General features: G+C 43.8%; 2 protein-coding genes across 2 annotated transcripts in view; both read left to right on the forward strand.

Moving 5' to 3' along the window:
• KLHL20 (kelch like family member 20) overlaps positions 1-26772 on the forward strand; it is a 391295-nt gene that overhangs the window by 7906 nt on the left and 356617 nt on the right. The window lies entirely within an intron of this gene.
• Positions 563-22492, forward strand: ARPC5 (actin related protein 2/3 complex subunit 5). The gene is made up of 4 exons (XM_085601721.1): positions 563-849; positions 20268-20340; positions 21143-21319; positions 21439-22492. Exons 1-4 carry the CDS (start codon positions 707-709, stop codon positions 21499-21501), a joined length of 456 nt encoding a protein of 151 aa, XP_085457847.1. The 5' UTR covers positions 563-706; the 3' UTR covers positions 21502-22492.

A 26772-nucleotide genomic window follows, 5' to 3' on the forward strand; every position in this document is an offset into this window, starting at 1 on the left:
CGAAAAGTCAGTCTATATTGCCAGACGATGTCCCGGGAAATGGAACAGGGTCTGGGGGCTATGGAACTCATATAGGGGAGACATCTGTACCCCGCCGACACCACCAGGGGATGACGGATGCCTTACACCCCCCTAAGTGTAGTATAATTTGTATTGTAAGCAGGAACTTTGGTGTACTAACTGAGATGTGTAAAATGTATGTGGTCTCCTATTTGTGACATAATTTCACTTATATGTCGATGTTTAATAAAAAGAATTATCCAAAAAAAGCTTTCCATGCACATATGGTTTCTACTTTACACACCTCGAACGACCTCTCTGCGCACGCGTTAAAATGCCACAAAGCAGTAGTACACACACGTGACATCTACAAGCCGGTTCTTGTCAGAGGGCGCTGCCGCGCATGGGCGATAGGCCACTCTGTGCCTTGCAGACTTGCTATGCCGCTCCAAATAAGGACAGAGAGCCTTAGGGCGGCGCATGCGTGAATTAAACTCTGCCCCGCCCGTGATACTCACTTCCCGGAATGCGGAAGTAAGTGGCTCCTGTCTGTGCGAGCCAGAGGACCCTGCTGTGGCTGCCACGTTCGCCTTGTCCCCCGCAGTGCCTCTGGGTTCTGACTTCGGTTCGGCCCGCACTCATTTTCGGAGCCGGTGTTGCTCGTTTCTGCTACCGCCCTCTCCCGTGCCACCTATTGGTTCCGAAAATGTCTAAGAATACAGCATCCTCTGCTCGATTCCGGAAGGTGGACGTTGATGAATATGATGAGAATAAGTTCGTGGACGAGGAGGAGGCCGGGGAGGGCCAAGGAGGACCGGACGAGGGAGAGGTGGACACAGCAATCAGGGGATATCCTTCCAACAGTACCTGTGTCTGGGTCAAGGGGATGTTCTAACCATGCCACTGTGATGGATGTGGCGCTAATTATACCACCGCATGGGGACGGGGTAGCGTTGGGTGCCCATCTTTTACCATTTCTGATAAATATGTCTAAGTATATACTTATGCCAATGCAGTGGATCATGTGGAAAACTCATTAGCGGGCCCTGGAGATAACCAGCTGCTGGACACATTGTAATATTGCAAATTCATAGATTATTTTGTGAAATGAGTGTTGCTTGGTGCTGTGTGTTCTCGGGCAACCCGTACTGATATGCTTTGCTGCCCTCTCACCCTTTCCGGTGTTTGCAAGTACGAAGTGGAGTTTCCCCTTAAGAATATGGAGAATGAGTGTTTGGACAGTAAAGTGTTCTAAAGTCTCTTTTTATCTCACATTACAAAGATTGTGGATTCTCTCGGTTCCAGGCCTATTCTATGATGGCCAGACAGTTTCTAACAGTGATCACTTTGTCTGCATTTGATTGTAGTCTGCACATCTGACTTTTTCAGATGTTCTGCAAGTTTAAGGTTTCTTTTAAGTATGTAATATTGCTCGAGGTGTCCAAGCACTGTGTGCCGCTAGCTGTGCCTTTCTTTGACATCTTTTTATGTTCCAGGGGGATTTTTCCTTCTGTTCTTCCCTTAGTACAGTACGAGTTAGCTGTAAAGCTGTTGGAGGATGCCAGCAATTTGATGACGGTGTCTAGCCTTTAGGTTGTTTTATTGATACTGACCTGTGCCATATGATATTTCGGCCACTCTCCTTAATAGACATTGAGCAACAGATGGTCTCTACATTGTACTGCAGCAGACGCGTGATTTTAGTACCCGTCTCTAGAGTTTTTATGTGTCTTTTCTTCCCGTTCTCAATACTCCGTGTTAAATGCTGGATCTCAGATTCTGCTCTCTTGGAATAATATTGCAGACCTAAGGTCAACCTGTAGCGATTGAGGCGGGAGAATGGCCACTGTTAATGAGCTATAACTGAGTTCTCTCACTCTTCAGATAGGAGGCCCTACAAAATTAAAACCTTTTCCCAAAAGGGTATCCCCTATTATCTATAGTCCACCCAAAAAGAAAGAGAATGGAAGGTGGAGATTGGATTCGGCCTCTAACTGAAGCCTGAATGATTGCTGCATATCCAGTGTTATGTCGATCACATTCTGCACTGGCATTGTGAATAACTACGATTTAAATAAGGGCAAGACGGGTGAGGGTGACGGGGATGTGAGTTGGGGTAAAGGGTGGGAATATTTATAAGGAGGTAGGATGAAAACAGATATATAAGATGGAACGTGGTAATGAAGTACCTTCTTGGGTTGCAGTCTGTTTAATTATCCTTCATCATTGGCTCTGATGGCAATTGGGCTCAGTGGCTCGTGAAGATTCCAGCCTGTACTACTTGGCATCATTTCCATTTACGAGGCTGTGAGGCATGTCATGCTTTGAATCAAGACGTTTTGATGAGAATTTGCATGCAAAGGCAATACTTTTTGCATATGTTTCTCGTAGACCTTCGTTAATTGAGATAAAGCCATTCATAGACTGCAAGAGATTGCCTCATCATCTCGGTGCCCTGATTAATGTTGCTGCGTTGATACTTTTGGCTAGAAATGTCCAGACTTTCCTCTTAAAACCGGCTGTTCTTTTATGATAATGTTTGTTTGGGCCTTGTCTCTGTTGTGGTTGTTGGAGCAGCCCGGGATCTCTTTTACCTACACATGTTCCTGCCTCTTCTTTATATTTTTTTATGTATTTGGGCCTTGCTCCATGCTAAATCAACAAGATGGTTTGTTGCGCTGTATTACTTCATACTGCATAGAATAAAGGTGCTATGCTATTTCCTCGAAAGGAGAATATTCAAGATCAGCCTGTAAGGTGCATGTGCCAGTAGATTGTTCTTCCAGAAGCAGTTTTAAGGCAATCCGATTGATGTGGTGTCTCCACTTTGACCCCAGATCGCAGTTCTGTAACATATGACAGTACCTACTCCGGCTTGGGATATTTGGTTTAAATTGGTGTAGGTTGGATTAGCTGATTAAATGGCAAATCGAAGGATGCTTTTGGCAACTCCCTCAGCTTTGCTAGGTAGCTCCTACTCATGCAGTTTCCAGCTAAGGGTGTTGGAGATGGTTTCACCCAGATGTTTGAAGGTGCTTGTTTTCTTGATGGGTTCCTTCTAGAAGCAGAGTTTTCGACTTCTCTCATGCTTTGAGCCTCATACCGCAATTCTTGCTTTATTCTGATTGATTTTCAGCTTGTTCCTTATGCAGTACAGTTCCATGGCTATCAATTGAGATTGGAAGGCGTTTTGTGTCTAGGCTAGAAAGACAGTTGTTGGCATAAAGGAGAAGTATTTTTACATCTTTTATTTAGCAGCAAGTCTGTGTGGGTTTTAGTAAAATAGAATACATTTCATCTGTGTAAACAGGCGTCCATGTTACACCCTGCAATTGGTCGGAAATTTGTTTCTTGTTTCATTGCTCGAGCCAATTTTAACTTGAGCATTTGAGTTGGAGTAGCAACTCGTCACAGTTTTAATAACAGTTGAATTATCTGACGACTGTTTAGTTTTTAGCTGACCGGAATGGATTTTAAATATATTTTACAAAGGAGTTGTATGCAGTCGAGGGGAAAGCAATTTACAAAACATTAGACAAAAGTATAAATGACACAAATAAAATTTGAGTACAGTAATGCGATTTTTCTTTTCAGATCACATCAGGTGTATTTTCAAGACTATGTGAAATTCAGTGAGGGAGGAATACGCTCTGGTGTCAGTAGGTAGGAAGTTCCATTAAGGGGGACCCAGACTATGGACAGACTAAAACCTGGATGTTGCATGGGATGCTTTGGTTATTGGTAGGAGAGTCAGATGGGCAAATAAGAGATTACTGGTTGGAGTGTATTGTGCGAAAGTGTCAGCCAGGTAACCAGACAAGGTCTCAGTTGCTTTAAATATATATCTAGTCTATAGACTGCCTAGGTTTGTTACTACAATCATCTGTACACATGTGGGAAGGGTGTGGTGGACATTACCTGTGGGGGCCCCCAAGGTGCGTCACTCTCACCGTATCATGTATGTATGTGTGGGTATGTATTAATACACACACACACACACACACACCTCTTGCCACTGGTGTTACCTTTATACATATGCAGATCATACACAATTATTATTCAAACTGAGCTCGCACTTTAAAGATGGATCCTAATGATCCTGCACCGGCTCAAATTGAATATAGATACAACCAAAACCTTTATCACTGAATACACTCACTCCAGTGGGCAACCTACATTTTAACTTCTTAACTTTTGCCCATGCCCAAAACCATCAAGAATGGTTAAAAGTTTATGAATAAAAATTGATGTTTCACTCTAAGTGGACTGCCAGGACGCTTTGATCATTCCCTCTTGTTTTTTTTTTCACCATAAACGGCTTCAAGTTTCTAGTTTGTTTTTGCAAAGCTAATAAAAGCCATTACAAAATTTGATCAGACATTATAAAACAAATGGATCAGTTGTGAATACAGAACATATCATAAAAACATGATTCAGAACAATTTTAAAACTATTGTTATAGATTCAGGACATATATATAACAAGCATTGAAAATGCAATAGGGGAGGAGGAGCCAAGATGGCGACCGGGACGGCAGCGTAGGCTCCCGGCTCCGTGAACCTCCGCATCCCGCACAGATATCCTGTATGAGATCCTTCGCCTGCGCTATATGCCCGTGTTGGTGAATGAGAGCGGCAACCGATCGTGTGACTCTGAAGTTTCTGGCGGCGGTATCGCCGGAGAAATGTCCGTTTGAAGATTGCGGCCTGTGCAACCCTGGAACCGGGACCTCGAGTGGATAACATGGCCGGGCGGCAGTTAAACAACAGCGGCCTTTGGTGACTGGGTGGAGTCGGACTAACCGAAGCGGTGCGAATATCGGCCTACATTTCGCCGTGACCGTTCCTACCACTAAGCGTAGCGGAACGAGTGCAGGCCCGAGGTGGCTAATCCAAGATTCCCCGGTGATTGCCTCAGCCTTCGCCGGTGAGCTGCCCGGCCGCCGCCCGTAACTCGCCTTGATTCTTGCGGCCTGCTCCCGGATTTTCGCGGGCGCAGGTCCGTGGTGGGGATGACTGTTGCCTGTGACCACATACCGGATATATTTTTTGCCTGCCCCCGGAACCCTGATTCCAGTGACATGGAACCTGCGGCGCTTGTCCCTGAGTCCTGGTCCCAATCTGGGTTGGACTTACCCGGCGGCCATCTTGACAGGACGAAGTCTACCATCCTGTACACTGGGTCGCAGCACGATTGGAAGTGTGCGACTATGAGGAGCGTAGCGGAGCGAGCGCCGAGAGCTGTGCTGGGGTATGGTGATCTTCTCGAGGCTCTCGGTGCCCTTCATTCCGCCTTGGTTCACGGCGCCTGGGTATTGGGGAGTAAGCTTGATGGGGTGGCATCAGCATCGGAACAGTTGCTGCCTGCCTGTCCCCAGGTACACGGGGACTTCCTACACTGCACACAGGAGGACAGTGTCGTGGCCGGCCCTGTGGATAGTGACCAGCTGGAAACTCCGGACAGTATATTAACGTGTGATCGGCAGGCTGTGGGTCTGGTCTGTTCCGGAGGTCTTGGACCTGAGTGGGGGGTGGTGGCCTTGTCCCGTGCGCGGCCTCCGGCGACCCAGGCAATATTCAAGCAACGGTCGCCTGTTCTGGCTGATCTCGCCTTCTTGGACCTTGTGTGCAGTGCAGATCCTGGGGCAGCACTGGGAAAGACGACTCTCCATACTGCTGACTGTGTGGGTATTCAGAGACTTCCACCCTGCCTGTGTGTGTCGCTTCCTGCTCCTTTTTGGACGCTCCTCTTCTTTGTAACATTGGACATGGTACTGGGTCGATGGGTATGCATGGGTAGATTCGCAAAGAGTGGCCAAGGATAAGGTTGATCCTTCAGAGGTGGTCATCTAATAGGCGGGCGGGCTCAGGGGTTGTGTGCTCTCACGGCATAACTGGTAGTGTAATAGGCGCATAATGCTCCCCATTCTTCTTTGACATGGTCGATTCTGTGTTGCTTATTGTTTGCTTTGGGGGAAAACATACTGTGCGGGAGGGAGAAGCCGGGGGCATGTTTTGAAGGCCCTCCTCCAGTTTATTAAATTCTCTCTACCCCCCCGTCTGGTGGGGTTTCTTTTCTTACTCCTCTTTCTCTGTTTCTTCTATATTTCGGGTCTGGTTCCGGGGCGACAGGCACACTGCTGGGGGGGGGGGGGCCGTACTCATCTGCAGAGGTGCAGGGTGGGGGGTTGGGGGAGGGGATCCTTTAGTCTTTAACCCTTTTTTTTCCATGGCCTCCTTTTTCTTCTCTTATTCTTCTTTGTCCTTCTTTTCTGGGATCAGCATGGTAAAACTCCTTCGTTGTTAATCGCTGCGTTTTCATGTGTGCCACAATTTCCGTGGTGTTTTCTGGGTTTTAGGGCAGGGGACTGCAGGCGCAAATGGCCGTGATATTCCTCCACATCCTGACTTTCCTGTTTCAGCGCCATTGACTAGATAAATTGCTTTATTGTTGACGTTTATTATTCTGCCTGCCATTTCTTGCTGCTGGGAAACTGTTTGGCACCTGATCCTTCCATCCTCCCTTATTATAAAATGAAAACCTTTTGTATCCTGGTCACCTACTTGGGCTGTTCAGTGGCCGACAGTTTAATAGCATGGAGATTCCGCTCCCCGAGGTGCTGCCTGTGATAAATATTGATTTCTGTTACTCTGACTGCTTAGCGGCCGGCCCCGGGGGTTGTAGGCCCATACTTGTTATTGGTTGAAATGTCAATAAAGGTTTTTCAAAAAAAAAAAGAAAAAAAAAAAAAGAAAATGCAATAGGTCTCGCCTTTCATTAAGTTAAAGCCATTTGCTTTGCAAATGGTATTGTATAGCATAGCAAATGGCTTTAAACTAATGAAAGGCGAAACCTATTGCATTTTTAATGCTTGTTTTTATTATAGTTGAATTTAGTTAGTGAATCGGGCCACAGGTAAGGCAGAATGCTCTATAGTAACAAAGTGGGAGAACTTGCCTCCAGACATTTGGGAAATTTTAGTCTGTGTACTTGTGAAGTTCTTAAAACATCCACAAAGATCAAGCTTCTCACACTGTCCACCAGGGAACTCATGCTGGACACGCGAACGCGAAGGTCGAGAGGTCATGATGCTCATTCGGTTGATGGCCTCTCTGCAGAGATGCAATAGGAGCAGTGCTTTTGTTCCACCTGGGATAGAGTATTCTTTCAATCAGAGGATTGCATTATTGTTATTTGAAATACGCTAGTACAAAAATACAGTTACACGAAAACAGAAGATATATCCACAATGCATTACGAAATGTTAAAAATAAAAAAACAAATGCATTGAAACATAAAAGCAGTGAACAATAAAAAGCAATGTGTATACAAAAGAATAAACACTCCATGTTAGCCCCGCCTTGCTGAAACAATTTGAAAGATAATCAAACCACTAAAGAGAAAAGTGAAATGCTATAACACTTCGAGGCAGTGTGCCCGCTGCTTCTATGTGCTTAAGAAACTGGTACGTGGCAAATACGACTGATCAGTGAACTATAAAAGGGGTACAGCCTCTTAAACAGACTTCAATAGACTTGGTGGGTTATTTAGGCAAGATAATGGACGTGATGACCAAAACCTAGACAATGCAACAGAGGAAAGAGGATTGTTAAACATGACTCAGTGAGTTGAACTCGAGTGACTGAAACGTGCAATGATACAATCTATTCACACACCTGATACTCTGCGGACACCTGACGCACTGCTGACACTGCCCTCGCACATTCACGGCACTCTCTACCACAGTCCATCCACAAAGCTGGCACACTGACTACGGACTCCTGGCACATTGCTGGCACTGTCCTCGCACATCAATGCCCCGCCCCCACGCACGGTGCCGACACCACCCATGCTGTAGCGGACACATTTTGTCACAAGGCCGGGAGACTCCTGGCACACTGCTAATGTTTTCATGGCACATTTCTGGACACTAGTGGCACACTCCAAGTACACTGCTGGCACACTCTGCCACATCCTATCCACACTGTTGACACCATCCTCGCACATTTATAACCACTTCAAGCAGAGTGCTGATACAACCCATGCCACGGATGGCAAATGCTTGATAGAGACTCCTGGCACACCGCCAATATTTTGCATGCACATTTCTAACTTCCGCCTGTTCACTAGCACAATACTTCCAGAGAGAGTCATGACGCACGGCCGGCACACCCTGGGCACAGTAACGGCACACCACTTTTAAACGCATGGCATAACCCTTCTTGCACACTTAAGACACGCTCTCGGCACGCCTGTAAAACGCTTCTGGCAAAGTCCTGGCCACAGCCAGTCCTACAGCTGGCACATTCCTGGCACACCGCGAGCACTCGCAGGGGCAGAGTGTTGCACTACCAATATAACCCCAAAACGAACCGGAGAACCTGTTGGTACAGCACCAACCCAGTCCAGAACATTTGGCCCACCCCAGGAACCCTCTGGGCTCACTGCTGGCCCACTCCTGACATTCCAAATTGAGGTAACGCGCGTGCCGTTGGCACGCACCTTCAACACGTGTGGCACAATTTTGATGGTTTAATGGCACCCCGCTGAAAACAACTGCTCGTACACTCCTGGCACGAGCCAGCCCAGCGGGGATTCCCACGTCCAGATAAATGTTCTGTTTTCCAGCAATGTGTATGTAAAATACGGTCAAGGTCTCCACAGACTGATGGAACGCTAACCATTTTGGACAGTGCGCGCCCACCTTTCTCCCCAGAAAGGCGAATAGAAGAGAGCACGTGGTACCCACCGTGGCTCCCGCGCAGGGAGACGGGTGAGCGGTAGATCGAGACGGCATGGAGTGTTGCTTGGCCCCATGATAGTGATGGTCATGTTGCGAGTTTGTGGATGAGCAGGACGACGAAGAGGCGACGTTGAAAGAACGCCACACAGAGCTGACCACAACCCCCCAAAACGGACCATATCCACGGTGTCCAGGCGCAGCAGCGTGCGGTGTTCCGGGGTCCTGGGTAGCCGCCGATGGCCCCTATCCTCACGCGCATGGTCAACACGAGGGGCGCCGGCTGCAGGAGGGCGCGGGGCTTCCAGCCAACAGGGCAAGTTCATGATGCCCAGTACCGAGTCATTCCTTCCCAGGACCTCCTCAGCCCAGTGAACCACAATCCCAGTTCCTTAAATGTGGGTAGAGCGACTGTCCCGATACTACGTAAAAAACTCCGCAAAAATTTCACCTGATAGGTAGCTCAGCGGGGTTAGTGTGCCAGCTGCTGAGTTATTCATGCAAACGGCTGGTTTGAAATACAGCTTGTTGATTGAGCCTTCCGTCAGGGTTGTGAAAAAAGTGCCAGATGATTGGTGGAAAGTAGCACCTGATGTGTAGGGCTCAAAGGCGCTGCAGCATGGCGGTAGTTGGTGTCATATGGTTATTTCTTCAGGGTCTAGGGGTATTTTGCGGTCAGATTGCACGACAACCTGCCTAGCATTAGACAGGAGCTGAGACCAGGGCTAGCCGGAGAAAGTGCCAATCGAGATGGTGGGGTAGATGCAGGAAAGGGAAGTAAGACAACCTGTCTTTCGGAAGCGCTTCAAAGCGCAGCCATGCCAGAGAAAGAGCATTCCATTATCACATCAATACACAAACGAGAGCTCCAAACGTCATCCGAGATAGATCGGTGGGTTAGTGTATCGGTTACCTAAAAAAAGAGACGACTAGCAAGTCACGGCCTCGAATTAGACAGAGGTAGACTCTACCGTCTGGGATGAAACAAGCGCGGTACCGCAAAGGCAGCCGCATGTTTATTTTCGCATCTCGCTTTCACGTTAAGTGAAAGCGCGATGCGAAAGTAAACACGCGGCTGACTTTTCCAAAGCTGAATGAGAAAAAAAAGTGCGTAGGGACTAATTAAGGAGAGAGTGTCACGTCGCCAGTAAACAATCCGATCCCGGTGGCCGGGGCCAAAAGGAGACAAGGCGGCAACAAGGAGGGACTAAGAAGCCTCCTTTACAATCAGAAGCCAGCGTTTTGCATAAAAGATTACGCCAGCGAATGAGGAAGATGGGCGGGGCTTCAACTCCGCTTCCGAGAGCTTTGGAATCTGTATTGATTCCAAGAAGCTCTCGTATGACAAGAGCAGCGCATACGCGCTGCTTTCGCCAGCAAAGACCTAAAAACCGTGTTTACGTATGATAAAAAATGCATAAAATGGTTTGGAAACCTTTATAAAGTCCATTATAAAAGCTGTCGTTGACTTTTAAATGAATTAATAGTAATACATATTTGATAAAGAAAATTCTATATAAAAGACTGTTTGATAATCGAACCATCATTAAATGAGTGGACTTATTTGATTACCCGTGAATCAGTAATTTGTGTTCATGGGGGGAAAAAAGTATAAATCTAAGTATTAAACTGCATGCAATCAAACTTCAAGTACAAAATCACATATGGGAAAAAGGATGGGAGGAGCCAATTATACTCCTCAAGTGTCTGGCAAATTAGCAGCTCTTAACAACTTTTACAAATGGCTTGTGAATGAGCGTCATTGAGCAGGAAATCTACTGCCGCTTGAATTGTGCGAGAACGCTGTGAAATCCATAATAGACGAAGAAATTTCCTGGGGTCGTTGATTAAAGCCGTGCTAGTACAGAGAAGATGGGATGGATTCTCTTGGGATTGAGCACACAGCTTACACCTAGTTGATGCTGGACCTATCCACCATGGGGGTAAAAGATCAAGTGATATCAAATTTCCCATCCTAACAAGACAGAACTTCATTTTATAGTGCTCAGCAAAAGTATCTGTTACTTTTTTTAATACCTCTTCTGTTGTAGGTTCTTTGCATCAGATGCGCTTGCTTTCGAGCAATAATGATCTGACGATCTTGTACAAATTATGCCTTTTGTGTTAATCGGTTTAGCACTTTTTAAAATTCTGATGTGGAAGATTCAGATTCCATAATCTTGCAGTTGTTTTAAGTTTCATTGCTTCATTAAAGGTAATCGTCCAAGAATTTCGAGCTACTGTATGGTTTATTGATGATACTTCTTTCCAAATTAAACTTTTCAGTGTTCCTTATGTGGCAGCATGTATTGCATGTAAATATCTAAGAGTGCCGGCCTTTTGGGTTAAAACTTGGTAGTACAATGCAAATTCTAATCTAATTTGAGCAGCTGTGGAATTATTTGGGAGTTTAAATAGGGATCTAAAGACTTGGCTCTGGGATTTGTTCATAAAGGAGCCCAGTTTCCCTGGAAAGGCTTCCAAACCGTATGCTAACGTAGGAATTAGCTTGTCGTTGACTATTTTGAGCAAGGGATCTAAGGATGGTTGTTTAGTATGTTTGAGAATGGATTGTAATGCAAATAGTAGGGACGCGTGCTTTGGTTTAAGGGAGTTCTTGTGAGTTAAATGTCCACCCTTATTATCTTACTAACAGCTGAGGTACTTATATCTAGAAGCGGTAGACAGACGTTGATTGTCGAAGTACCATGTACCTAGTTTCTTCTTTTTCCGTCCTAAGATCACAACATTGGTTTTCTCTAAATTTACTGTCATACCGTTTATGTTGCTAAGTGAAGTAGTCTTTGGAGACTCCTGACTATTTGACTCAGAAGAACTGCGTCATCGGCGTAGAGAAAGGAGGAAATGTGAGTTTGACCCAATTTAGGCGCGTCACTAACAGCATTCAAAGTAGGAGCCAAGTCGCTCATCAATAAAGAGTTGGAGCCAAAGAAAGCGCATCCTTGTTTCACTCCGTGCTCTATTCTAATTTTATTGGAGACCGTTAGTTTGTGGTCGGGTTTTGCTCTGGCCCAAGTTTCAGAATAGAGCAATTGAATGCCTCGAAGTTACGGATCAGGGATATCCCAGTTTTTGAGTTTCATCCAAAGAAGATCCTGTTGGTCGTGGTCAAAAACCTTTGCTTAAATGTAAATGTAAATGTTGTAGACTTGTAAAGCGCACAGCTACCCCAGCAACGGGGCGTCCCGGCGCTATAGACCGCTGGGGAACCCGTCCTGGCTATCCCTGTGAGATGGTCCCTTTCTGGGTATCTCCAAGGTGAAACCAGGCATCCCCGGCGTCTGTGGGGGGCCGTTGTAGAGATGAGGCAAGCTTAATGCCCAGAGTTGCCGAGTGTGTCCCTGGTTAGAGTAGGTACCGAGGCGAGAATTATCAAGTCCGTTTTTGACCCTGGTCCACGCCCTGCCGCGTCGGGAATTGAACCCTGGTCCCTGGCCGATTCTCTGCTTACGGGTCTGCCGCCTCTAACCAGTGAGCCACACTTCTCCACTTCTATAAAACGGCTGTAAAGGAGTTGATTTTTCTGCATCTAATTTAATATTAACATCCTGATTAATACAAGATTATCCGTAGTTCCCAACATGGGTCTAAAGCTTCAAAATATCCTCCTTTTTATCACAGGAAAGTAGACGTCTCACAATGTTGATAGTAATTATGGAGAGAGTGGATTATTGCAATAGCCTTTACCTGAGTATAAATCCTAATTAATCCAACGTCTGCAAGCCATCCAAAACCAAGCAGTCTGTCTAATGGTTGGAGCTCCTCTTTTCAGCCTTACCACGCGAACCAGAAATCCTTACATTTGCTTCCCATCCAACAGTGAATCATTTTTAAAACGCACTATGTAGTCCATCGTGCAATCTCTGGAAACACACCATTGTTTATTTCTAAACATCTACAGAAATAATGTTCGAGAACACCGCAGTCTTCCAGCTTGAGTTGCCTACATATTCCTAGGTTTTATAAGGTCCACATAGGAGGCTGATCTTTCTTAGTCTCTGTGCCTCCTCTCTGCAACAGGCTTCCTAAAGAAGTTCAACTAATTTACAATCATCTTGCCTCAGGAGACCTCTCAAAATCTTTCTCTTATGCTAAACTGCAGCTCTTGTTTTCTGAACTCTACCCCTGCTAATGCCAAAAAACAGGTGACCGTGTGTTTTACTAAACTAAATGAGTTTGAGTGATGAAATGATTAACTTTAGTCAGTGGGTAGAAACATTATTTAGGGAGGCCCACAAGCAGACTGTTTACAATAGAGTTTACTAGTTTGTGGAATAGCAGACGAGTGTATTTCTGATAAGTTAAGTAAAATGCTACCAAGCTGAATAGACAAAGTGGTGATAAATGATTCCACATATTTCGAGGCATTATATGCAGTATGAAAAGTCAGAGCTGTAGTATTTACTAACAAAATGTCTCTGTGTCGGTTGTCAATGGGGTTCAGTATAGCAGCAACAGAAAGTAGCACGTGGTTGCCTGCAATAATGTTATTGGCAGCAGCCACAAGGCCTAATCAGTACGTGTCTTGTGTCTAAAATAAACTCTAGTGTGCTGTTTGTACCCATTACAAGGTTGTAATTCATAAAGAAAATACATTATTTGAAGATAACCACACAGCCAAAGGGCCATTAACAGGGCGCCCACAAGAACCAGACACTAAAGATGTCTGTCTTTTAGTCTAGTATGAAGTATGCTCAATTTAAAGCCACACAAAACGAGAGAAAAGTATGTTTTGATCCAAAAGTTTCTGCTACTACATGTCTAAAATTGATATCTTAGTAATGAGATGAAGTGTCTTTTAATTGACTTCTGTGAATATCAATTAGATTAAACCTTAATTATTAAAATAAAGTATTTTACTTCAGTAATTGACCGTTTTGCTGCTATGTTCCGTCGCAGAAAGAAAACTGCAATAACTCAATGTACGGTTTCGAGGACGTTATATAGCGTGCAGCTAATTATTCAGAGCCAGAGTGTTATTTGACACATCTTTTCTTCTGGTGCATAGAAATAAATTCGGCAGTGGTGTTCTGAGGAATAATGAGACCGTATTTTACAGTACGACAATGACTGACTATTTGTAAATTGATACTTGTATAGCGCACTACTCACCCGCAAGGGTCTCAAGGCGCTTGTACGAATACCGCTGTGGAACCCATCCTGGCTTTCCTTGTGAGGCGTCCACTCCTGGGCACCCCCAAGGTGGAGGCCAGGCATCCTTAGCGTTGTGGGGGCCGTTGTGGAGATTAAGCAAGCTATTGCCCAGAGTTGCAGAGTGGGACTCCATGATTGGAATGGCACCGAGGCGAGAATTATCAGGTCCGTGGAATTTCAGTATTAACCAACAGGTTTTATGGATGGAATATTACTTTACATTTTTGTCTGCCTGGATTTAGAAATCGAAAAGATCTACATTTATGTGAGGTTCAAAATGTGACCGTTTATATATTTTTTTTGTGAGTCTGTTTTTCACGGGACATTCTTCCCGTGTCTCACGCCATGACAGTTTGAGGAGGAGTGCCTACAGCTCCTACTCAGAAACTGTTAGTGTGTCACGGCAGGAACCACAGCAGAGAACAGAGAATTCAGCACATGCTCATGGGGATACATTGAGAACTTAATTGTTCAGGCACACTGTAATGGCTGGATGTACTTTCTCTTTCCTCCCTTGGTTCCTGCTGCTAGACACAGACACTGAAAGGTTGAGGTGAACCTCCTTCCCAAACTGTGTCCGAGAGAGAGGACCCATTGGAACGCATGGGAAAAGCAGAGCATCCTTGAGAATGTCCACTAAGATGCCACAGCTCCACCTTACTCTCCAGCTGGTTTCAATATCTTCAATGGTTAATATTGTTTTATTGGCCTTGGTACCGGGACTATCAAGGTGATAACTGATTGCACCTTTACATTTGCTACAGATCCGCATCTTCAGCTCAGGAATGCTTTCCTAGTTAGTAGCCACATGTCACATGACCGAACACACTACCCAGGTCTTTAATGGCATATTAGTGCCTCAGTTCCTGGTCATGTTTGATACTAAAACTGCATTTGAAACCAGCTTTGAAGAAACTACACTGACTCGCATTACATGAATGATGTCCAATAAGGAATGTATGCAGATTGAACTTGAGGTCAGGATGCTCAGCGTGTCCCAGAAATTTGATTCACCAATGTAACCAACAAAATACACTGCTGCATCGTGTTCCAATAAACTTTCCATTTGAGATGAGCTGTTAAAGTGTGACTATTCACTGTGGCTCATAAATGCCTCGGTCTTCATCATCACCCTTTTCATTTTCAGAATGGGGCGAGGAACCCAAGAAACATGTTAGCAACACATGCAGCTTGCCTTCTTAGAAAATCAGACCCATCCACAAGCCCTCTCCGACTGTTAGGTAATCGATCTTAGCATAGTTTTCTCTATATCTCACTTCCTTCTCATTTTACTTTCTATCAGTCTCAGTAGTCATATATGTTGTATGGATCAGAGTTAAAATAAACTTTATTTACTGGCGGATACATATGGTCATGTTGTAGATTCTATTGTACTGACTGACTTCCTTGTATAGACTTGGAATGCCTTGTTTTTTTTTTTTTACAGTTTTATATAGCGCGAACTTGACCCGAATTGGGTATCAGAACGCTTTACATAGCACCAGTTGCATTACATGAGTTCTCTCATTACTATCTCACCTATAGGTCCTGCTCTTTTTATCGCAGAGAGATTACTAATCAATGCTTAGTTTTTAGGTCTCGCTGAGTCAGCGCATGCGCTGCTCTGCGAGAAATTTAGTAGGTGGGATTTCAAAGTGCTGCCACAGGCTTTTGGTGGCCTAGCGCTTGCGTTCACGCGAGCTTGCATGCGTGCAGCTGCCATGTGGCTTTCATCCGTCACGGGTCATTAAGTGAATTACTCGCGGGCACCCTTACAGCCTGCGATCGGGATTACTTTCACTTTTACGCACCACTCGCGTCCTTTTTTTGCTTGCGCTTCTTGTTTAATTTTAAGCGCGAGGCACGCGCGCTTGTGTTTAACTTTTTATTTTTTGAAACCTAGCTTTTGGTACTGCTGTCCGCATTCGGCATGGTTTTTAGCTTGAGTACTCATCTTTTATATCGGTTTAATATATGCATTGGGACGTGTGCATTATAAACATCTATCATTTACATTGCAGTGAGGACTCACACGGTGTGTGCTGTTGTGGTGCACCGGTGAGTTACATGTTTTCGTGACCATATAGCGCCTTCCTGTATGTGCATTGTGGCGCATAACGCATTGATATTTCCAGCGCACTTTCTGACCCCTTCCAGCTGCGCCTTGCGCAGTATTGCAGTACCCTGGTGATTTACACATGCTCGTTACCGTACTGTACATGTGTGTAAAGCATGCTTGGTGTACTTTACACCCACACCGACACGCAGGCACTGTATTGTGCATGGAGTCATGCGTTGGGGATTCAGTCCTTCTTGGCCAACCATAGAGGGTACTTGTATAATGCACACAATCCCACATTAAATGAGTAATGAAGGCTTTTGTAGTGTGTAATATCCCATGTATGGTATTTAAACTTTCTCTCATGGTCTCAAATGTTTATAACGTCCTAATGTTTAAACTATATATGCACTTGCGTTTATGCAGCCCATGAACTAACGTTCGTTCGTACTTTACACCTGCTTTCCTAATAAAACAAACCATTTTGCAATGAATGTATCGTGTAAATTCCACATGCATTAGGGCTTATGCGGCGCAAACTTCAAAGCTTTTTCTACTGGAAGACTTGTCTTACTCGGTTTAAGTGGGATGTAATTAAAGAACAATTATTCATAAACGTTCCTCGTGAATCAGCTATGAACATTCCGGAGTAAATCTCTTGTAACATAGGAGTAATCCACAAATAGTCATAGAAAACAATTTATGAATAAGAGCAAAACTGTGGAGTATTTTATTTATGTTACTGTCTGCTTTTCCCCCTAAAATAGTTTTCATATACTTTGCACGTTATATCACTTTTACACCAGTTACATTTTGGTGCAAGGTAGTTGTGCTAAGTGTCAGAGGTTAGAGACTGAATACCTGTGATTGCCCAAAATGTTACTTTTGTGTGAGGGTAAATCTAATCAGCACTGCACTTGTCCTTGCCTCGCAGAGCTGCCCACCTTTACAAATACACTCTCATTTTACATCAGTGCTATGTAAGCTCACGTTGAACACATTACACACACGTAGAATTTGTAGGTTGTGTGCCTGCGAATGACTATGAGCGAAGTGTTCTGCGCGCAGGACAGACTTTCAGGCGGAGCCTGAGTTATGACTGGTGAATAGAAGGGTTTACTCCAACAGCTTCTCGAAGCTCAGACACTTTCAGAATGTAAGGAAAGAAAATGGAAGGAATGCCAACCCACCCCACACACCTCCCAGCCACTATGCCGCCCTCTTACAGACGATCGCCACCAGAACCAATTAACGAGGCACATGTCTGTGGGTATGCGAGTTCTTAATCTGAAATACTCCCACCTATTCAGTGTGATGTAAGTAACATCTCAGAGAGAAACAAAGCAAACAATACATCTCATGATGTGATGAACATAAACAAATAAGAAATATCCGCCAAATACAAACTGTAGGAGCATGAACACACCTTTGTGCTGTCCGTTATCAAAACAATCGCCCCAAAATCGAGGGACAGACATAAGTGGCATGAAAGTTTTCAGCAAACAACACCCATTTTCTTGCCTGAGATTCCAAAAAGTTTGTTAATGACGCACAAAGTTGCAGTGCTATTTCTTTTTAAGGATGCCCCACTTTGCACTGTGTGCTGTTTTGCACCGTATTAAGTATTCATAAGGGGAGCGCTCTTTTTTCCCCCTGTATCATTCTATGTTGAGCACATGTTGGTAGCAGCAAAAATCGGTACTTAGAACGCGTTTTGATTTATGCTTCTTTCGAAGAAATAAAGCCAGATAGCGCTTCACCTACAAATCGGAAATCTAGTGCTAAATAGTCCTTTGGGGAGAATAGCAAAGGTCACGTACAGCACCACCCGGGCCAGTTCATCTGACAGTCCAGGTTGTGCAGTAGAACGTTGGGGAGCGCTGGTCCGGGTTTGCCATTCTAGAGCCCGCTGAGCAGGGCGCGCACACCCACCGGGTCACTCCTAGTCGTCGGTCATGCAGTTAACTACGGCTCGTAGCAACGGCGCCATTTTAACAAAACCCACTGAAAGAAACACCCGTGTTTCGCCCTCAAGCCCCCTCCCTCTGCTCCCACAACTGACAGGGTTCGCTCTCATCACTTCCCCCTACGTCCAGTACGTTGCAGTGAGCGCGATTACTTCGTTCCGGGGTGAAAGTGGCCGGCGGCTTCCTTTCTCTTGCTGCTGAGCAAAAGCCGAGAAAACCTAAAGAGTGGCAATTTCGAGGCTTCTTGATACTGGTGAAGCAGGTCGCGTGATGACTGTTTAGTAAGGCACTGATAAAATAAATTGTCACTAATCGGAATTTGAGCAACATTCGTATTAAAAGGGTAAGGGTTCATATAAGAGAACTAACAACATAGCTGGCAAGCGCAGGCGTGACTGGTCAATAGTAAAGTGAGTTGGTGTTGATGAATATGCTTTGCTCTTAATATTTGGTTTAACTAAACAAATTGTAAAAATTACAACAGAAATCAAATTCCGAAAAGCCTCTGCATGCAGTCCCTTCCAGAGGGCACGCGCAGCTTCTGGTGCATTTGTGTATCCAGACCACCACAAGCCTCTCTCTACATGTCGCCACCTCCAGGGTGCTCAGCTACCAGGGAACATGTGACCCCACCAGCGTCTGTCTGCAGGCTCATTTCTCAGACTTAATTGTAGATAACCACATTTTATATATTTTTTGGTGTGCAGAGCAGCAAGATGTTCTGTGTTTTTCTTCTGTTTCGCTTGCATTTAATAAAGTGTTTGGTTTTCATGTCTTACATAAGCTACAATTCTATGTGGCACATCTGTATTGGCCCCACCACCTCGGCCCAGCCATGTGCTACTCTGTGTGCTACTCTGTGTGCTGCTACTGTAGTCGGTTCCGGGCTTCTGATTGGCTCTCTGTGGGACAGGGCATTCTCACTTTATTCATACACTTAGGGCCATGTCTGTCGTACCGGCACAGTAAAAAGCATTTTATAATATGAATTCAAAAATCACAGCGGAGCTAATACTGACAGGGAAAGGATACGAATGGTTCAAAGTGCCAGAGCAGCTAGAACGCTGAAAAAAAATGAAAAGTGCGATAGGTAAAATGCAGAGGCTTTTAAAAAATGAGGTTGGTTATTAAAGAGCAAATGGCAGGATAATCACTATAAAGGATGAATGGAATGCCACAAGCCCAAGCATGTTCTAAAGGTCAGTTCTATTCTGATCTTTGACTTCATTTGCCATTTGAAGGTGTTGCTGCCAGGCCTCGCTAACTTTATGGTTATAAATTATCCAAAAATGGCACGAGTAGCCACCCTTAGACCTCAGCATCCTCGTATTTGCTGCTGCGAGGAAGGGGCGTGGCAAGGAGTCACCACTGCAGACACTCTTGGAGGACAGTAGGTTTCTGTCACCGCTGCTGTCTCCATGAACCCTGAGAACAGGTTAGCAAAATCAGTGCCATGTGTAGTGTAAGTGGCATAGTGGACAGGTGAACCTCAGATAATATCACAAGTCAACCCCCGTCTCATCCTTAACCTTTCAACATTCTGTGCTGAGGGCTAGCACAACAAGCATTGGCATAGCCAATAGGTCTCGCTTTTGGGGCCTTATAAGTATTTAGTTTTGCAGCACAATATCCTTGGTGCAACAACATCAGCTGTTGAATGGCTAAACCTTGTACCTTATAAGTGTTTAGCCATGCAACAGTTGATGTTGTTGCACCAAGGATATTGTACTGGATAACTAAACACTTATAAGGTCCCAAAGGCGAGACCTATTGGCTATGCCAATGCTAGTTTGCTTTCCTAACTTGATGAGCGTGTTTTACTGCAAATGTCACTGTGCTTACAAGGTGCACTGATCTCTATCCCATGTTTCATACTGGAGTTTTGCTGCATGCTCCATATTATTGTGAGGCTGCTTCATCACATCTTTACTTTTGCATTTATGTTTTTATGTAATTTCTATAGCACTGATTTAGTTAAGCACGCTTCCCATAAAAATAAGAGAGCAAAGACCAACAACATTAAGTGAAATAAAAGCAGAAGACAGTTGGACAGAATTCCTTTTCCTTGAGTTATTGTGACGGAGATTTAATTGCCGTTTGTTGCACCCTGGAGGCTATTGAATCTGTCTCGGATTGCCTTCATTTGTTTACGGCCTGCTTTTTCTATTAAAAAGGTGATGTTTTATTGTTCACCTCATCCATTTTGCTTTAACACTTCCATGCAATTGTTAGTTCGTCATTTACTTCTCTGTTGTTCTGCCATACATTTCTGCCAATCCCCGACAATTCTTTTAGTGTTTTGCGCTTTTCCTTAACTCCATAGTACAGGTAACATGATGGGAGCCCTGCAAGCTGCGCTGAAGAACCCTCCAATTAACACCAAAAACCAGTCTGCAAAGGTGAGGCCAGGACTGCGCCAGAAAAGCCCTCAATTCTATGTGTAACTAAATATTACTTTTGTCAGTTCGTGACGATTCCAAGGGAGCAACGGCATTTGTATGTGTTTCACTTCATCAAGGACCTTTTGTCCCTTGATGCAATTGGGGATATGGCCATACTAATTGTTTCATACACATTTCTATTTGTGTTGGATTTCCTATAGCTAGATTTGTAGCTACCCAAGTGATTTTACATCACTCCTGCCTTATGATGCAGCTGGATTACTATTTACCAGCATCTGTCGAGGTCGCTGATTGAATAGCCTCCAGCACTGGCCTATTATCAACTGAAAGTTTCTTCAGTTAATCTAAACATTTGGGTTAATAGATGATCTTTCTTGACATGAAACAGATGATCATGCTGTCTCAACTCTATTCACAGCTCTAGTGGTGATTCCACGTGTTCAGGTTGATCATGGAACAATTACTTTATTTATCTTAGTTTTGAGAGTCAAACAGTGTGGTTTAACGGGAGTCTGACCTTCCTTTACCTCTAGCAGTGATTGCTGCTAACATGGGACCATGCAAAAAGACATGGAAGCTTATTTGGAGGCTAAAGATTATGTTGACCTGATCTGTGAACTCCATTGCCGTTCATCCTGAATACCCCTGAGATGCCTTTTTTAGAGTGAGGTAGACAATTTAGTGAGCATCTTGAACTTCTGAAAAGGCACCTGTTGGCAACTTTATGCATTTAAAAGTTTGTGACTAAAGGACATGGTGAAGCTTGTAAAATCCTGCACCCTTTGTTCCTTGCCTGCAGGATCGTGCTGAAGGTGTTGTGTTGAAAGTACTCATTTCCTTCAAAGCCAATGACATAGAAAAGGCTGTTCAGTCACTGGACAAGAACGGGGTGGATCTGCTCATGAAATACATCTACAAAGGGTTTGAGAGCCCCTCTGATAACAGCAGTGCGGTTTTGCTGCAGTGGCATGAAAAGGTAAGTCTCTGATCTGATATTGGCTTTCCCCTCATTATGCGGAAGAGTCAGAATCCACATAGCCTGTGGTTCGGATCTGTGGAGTCGAGGGTTTTTCACCTCTGATTCTTTCTCTGCAGGCCTTGGCAGCCGGAGGCGTAGGGTCCATCGTCCGAGTCTTGACGGCCAGAAAGACTGTGTAACGGCATCAAGATATTGCGGCTGTGCATAGATGTGGGAATTGCTGGTACAAAGACCAAACAAGAATCTGATTCCACAGTCGCCCTGTGGGCGTTGTCTACTTTTTCTCTATTCCTTTTTTAGAATCCATGAACACAACAAATCTGCCCCCTCTATTTCAGTTTTTTTGTTATGCTTTGATAAAGGTATTATGGACCGAGAGTTTAATTATACCAACACAAGTGTTAGTTACTCTCGATTCAGGGTTCCTGCTTTTGTTTGTATTTGTTTCGAGCTCAATGTCTGGACGTCCAAGGGCAAATAGTTCCAATTCTTACTGCCTAGCTTCATTTGAATGCAAGATGGAAAATCTTGCAAAATCCAGGGCAACTTGGATATCGTGCAAATTAGTGAAAACCTCGTTCTAAGCCCTTTGCCAACGGGCTAGATCAAAGGTACTGATTTGCTCCACTGTGTATGTATGTATGCACAGTGGTGGGATATGGAGGTGGCCTAGTTGAAACTTACGTCAACAAATAGGTTGAGGTGGTATGGAAAGAGCTTATCATATTGCTGTGAATGAGGGAGTGCTAGCGTTGCTAATGGGGCTGCGTGAAATGGAACAGGCCTAAAAAGCAAGAATATTCTAATCTGACATTATAACTTATCATATTGAATGTGTCACACTTTGAGTGATTGTAGCTCGGGTCACCCCAGCGGCAGTGGTAACCAGAACTCATGACTGAACGTGTTCTCAATTCGTCAAAGGAGTTTGAATCAACTGGATAGCATTGTTGGTCGTTTAAAATTATGGCATTTGAAGGTCCGTAGTTCCGCTCTGGGCCCTCTTGTACATGGGACACTATTCCCAGCCAGGTAGAATGTGTCAAATCTTATTTAATGTTTCCTGTTAAATTTGATAAGGACCTTACTAAAAAAAAAATACAGTGTTTTGATACGTACGCCTTTCTTTTTTATTCGTAATTTGCGAAAATATTAAGTCTAAAAAATCCATTTGGTGTCTGGTTGTGTTGCTTTGAGTACATCTTTTTACTCTAGGGAGGCTTGGGTCCTTGTACAAACTAGATAGGAGCACTTCTATTTTTATACGAACAAATTATCTAGTTGCCATGTTTGGCAATGGTTCAAAAACAAAACAAACCAATGTTTTTTAATTCATTAGCCCGCGTGATTTATTTCACTTTCCTTTGGCTTATTCAGAAAATGTTTACATTTAAAGCATGTCATCATGAAGGGCAACACATAGTTCTTGAACACACTTGTAAACAAAATATAAAAATACATTCAACACAGTTGTGTTTACATAAGTGACATATACAAACTTACTGACATATTGCTTTACATAAGTGACATATACAAACTCACTGACATACTTTATAAGTCATATTTGACCAGTCCTAATTAACATATGAAACACTAGGCGGAAACATTCAGTTTCAAGTTATGTATTTTATCCTGCCATTGTGTATAGCTCTGGGAGCGTAAGCTTTAAGTGTTGTAATAATGGAAAGTAGTAGTACTACAAAGTCTCTCCCAAACACACTGCGAATGCGGGCTAATGAATTAAAAACATGTGTTCTCTTTGAGTACATCAGAAGTGAAATGCCTGTTAAGAAGAGTTGCCTTTTGACTACACATATTCCCCGATAGAGCATCACTTACGCTCAGAACCACTGAGATTATGCAACAGTGGAAGACCAAATTATGTATCCGTGTTGACTGAATTATGCAGCATATTCTAAGATATAATAATTTCGCAATTTTTTTTTTTTACCGGCATTGGCACAGAAGGGATCCCAACATTGTACGGAATATAAATGTTTCTTAAGAAATAAAACTTTGTACATTTAGAAGACTTATTTCAAAATGCTATCACCAACAAAGAAAACCTTTGTTTTGCATAAAAGAAAAAAATCATCCTAACTCTCAGACTAAAATAGTTTGAATGAAACATACAGTTTTGCATTCAGCAGACTCCTAGTCTAACTGTTTGCACGTCTGGAGATAAAATGTTGACCTAATTTATTCTGTACATCTCGTATAGGTTTTAAAACTGGGCTTACATTTTGTGTTTTTTATACATCTCAGACTTAAAAAAAAATAAGTAATATGTCCGAGATGTATTAATTTTTCTTTTCTTTGTGAGGGCGCTGCTATATACTGCTGCTTCGAGACCGTTCTTGTTGTGGTCCATGCATTTATACAGGTAATGAAACAGATTTCACGACGTACAAATAATTATTTTCACCCTGATTGAATAATAGTTAAATATGGAAGATTTTTTTAAAGCTGCAGACAAAATCTCCTCTTTGACCCAAACAGTTCATGGTATTGATACTATCTGAGCAGCATTTTCAACTACTTAGTACCTGATTGATACACAAATATCGCAATCTGTAGCTGAAGAATTACTTTTGCAGACAGTGTGCTGAAACAGAAAGGACTGAAAGCAACCAGGAATGCTGCTTTTGAGGGCAGATGTCTGTCCTGCTAAGATGGTCTTCGCGGGATACAGGAGCATCAGAATTGTGCAGCACTCCCCGTCCGAAGCTGTGTGGGAGTTTTGTTCCGCAGGAGCTAACGTTGTACATGACTCTAGAAGATGCCACCTTGACATTATTTGTTCTGACAGGGAGAACAGTTTGAAGATATTTAATACTCCGTTACTGACCTGCTCATCTAATTAAAAAATATGATGCAATTGGTGTTTTCAAATTGTATGTGAAAATATAGAGCTTTGTTATTGTTTTTAATTAGTCCTCCCCCCCCCCCCCCCCCCCACGCCATTTCAGAAGACAACTGCAGCGGGAAGTTGCCGATTTTTGTACAAGCCACTGTCTTAGGTGTACGAGAAGTAAGAAATTGCCTTGGGTGCGTACTCCTTTTGTAGCGTGTACATCTACATTTAGCTGGATAGAAAAGATGCGAGGCTCTCCCTTGGGGTGTATAGTTATATTTTTCGAAAACTTGCAGCCATACAAAAAAACTTTAATTAGTCAATGTACCCTGACAAACTGAATCTTCTCCCTTACCTCCTATCTCTCACTTACCTGCCACAGTAGTTGCATAAGTCAAAATAGTAGCAAACAGAACAGAGAAATTCTTGTTTTCTGATGTCCGTGTGGCCCACTGGTTACTAATGTTTTGTAGTGTTTCTGTGGCCCACTGGTGACTGACGCTATTTTCTAATGTTTGTGCGGCCCTCTGATGACTGACATTTTTGTGTTTCTGTGGTCCACTGGTGACTGATAGTGACCACACCGATATCACATCAGTTGCCTGTGAGAGCAGCAGTGTTAAACACAACAGTTTACTGACCCTACTTGATTGGAGGAAGGGCCTATCAGGACCTGTGCTGCAATGGTTTACTTCATTCCTCCTCAACAGAACCCAAAGAGTCTAGGTGAATCAATCCCTTTCTCAGCCCTCTGTGGTCACTCTGAGGGTGGCACAGAGTTCCGCCCATTCTTTTAAATTTATTTCTGGAACCTCTTGCAGATGCCTTGAATTCTGCCAGCATTCTTTATCAAATGTATGGTGATGACACTCAATTGTATTTGAAAATCTCCTCCCCTGAAGACATAATTTCCCCCAACTCTACTTTGCAGAACACTCCAAGCTGGCTCACTGGCAACCACCTCAAGCTCAACACTTCTAAAACGGAATTCATCCTCATTGCTCCTCCTAACCACACACCCAGGATTGATCTTTGGATGAAGCATCTAACTGCCCTCACCTGTTCTCCTCACAATATTGACTCCGCTAGATCCTTGGGAATTACACTAGACAAACACCTGAATATGCAGAATCATATCAGTAATGCCACCAAAAGAGCGAATTACCAGATGAGCATTCTAAGGAAACTTAAATCCTTCCTCCCACAGGCTAACTTTAAGCTGGTGGTCCAAGCTCTTGCACCTTTTGTTTCGTCAAACTTGGATGACATAAAAACCCGCTCTGCTGTAACCAGGTGTTGTAGCACACCAGGGAGACATTCGGCCTCTCTGGTGGGAACCCAATGATGAAGCATGTCACCAACCAGTTTGGTGAGGGAGGGTTCTTTTTACTCACAAGAGTGATTTCACTTTCTTTCTCTGTTATCTTACTTTTCAACTCACCAAATGAGTTTGCCGTGCGCTCTTCTGTTGTTTTTTGCTGGTGTATGACTACTACATTGCTGATTCCCTATAGATGTCAAACTTACTATTCTTCTTTCATATATGTGATGAGTTTCTGTTTTTCACAACTATTTGCTGCTTTCCTCTCATGTAAAGTGTTCTGATACCCTCTAGGGTCATGTTCGCGCTATATAAAACTTTTTATAAATTAAAAAATAATAAAAGGTTGAAACCCAGAGAGCATTACAAGCATACGTAACCCTGGCAGGCACAGAGCAAGACAATGGTATGGCTGAGAGGGGCCTGGTCATCCGGGTCTCTCAGGGTTCAAGTGATTGAATTGATGCAGGTGCAGCACACAAAGCATGCCAAAAGCCTAGTCTGGTCTTGGGAACGGGACACCACCATGTTTCTTTCTCTCATTTCTTTTCTCTTGCACTCAGGCACGTAATCACTGGATGGGTGGAGACTGCTGGTAGTTCTATGTCAGAGGGCCCGAAGGCCATGTAACACGCTACAGGTAGATCATGGGTACAAGCAATCCAAGCTCCACTAACAGAATCCGTACAGCCATGTATCAGCAGCAGCAAGAGGTGCAGTGCAAGTTTGTTTTTCACACACACTATTCCACCGCTGCTCCTACAATCTACCTTCCCTGGCAGTAGGGGTTCAGAGTCTACAGATGTTACACAAACAACAAATGTATACTTGAAATATTATCTAGATCATTATGTAAATGCGCTATAATACATTTCAGATTTTATTTTTCTAGATAAGCGTTGTTTGTGAAGTTACACTTCATTAAAAATACAAATTATTTTATTGGAAAATAAGGCAGATGTTGGTACAGCAATCATGACTGACATTGTAAAGTAGGGAAAGAAACTCAGTAAGTATGCTTAGAGGTGAAGTTCTGTGATCATGGATGGAGGTGGATGTTTAACAGAAGGAGTATGGTGCTTTACAGACTTATGTAATGTACAAATAGCATGTCTATTGGATTCTACATAGTCGGAGTAACATCAAGGCTGGCCATGGTGCTTTAGATACTTGGAGGAAATGGTCTCTGTATGGTGCTTACCGTACTGAAGCTATATATATGTATAAACGGTGCTTTATGGGCCGATTCAATGTCGGATGTGCCAGACTACGAGA

The sequence above is a fragment of the Triturus cristatus genome, chromosome 4_2 (assembly GCF_964204655.1).
Source record: "Triturus cristatus chromosome 4_2, aTriCri1.1, whole genome shotgun sequence".
NCBI classification, from domain to species: Eukaryota; Metazoa; Chordata; class Amphibia; order Caudata; family Salamandridae; genus Triturus; species Triturus cristatus.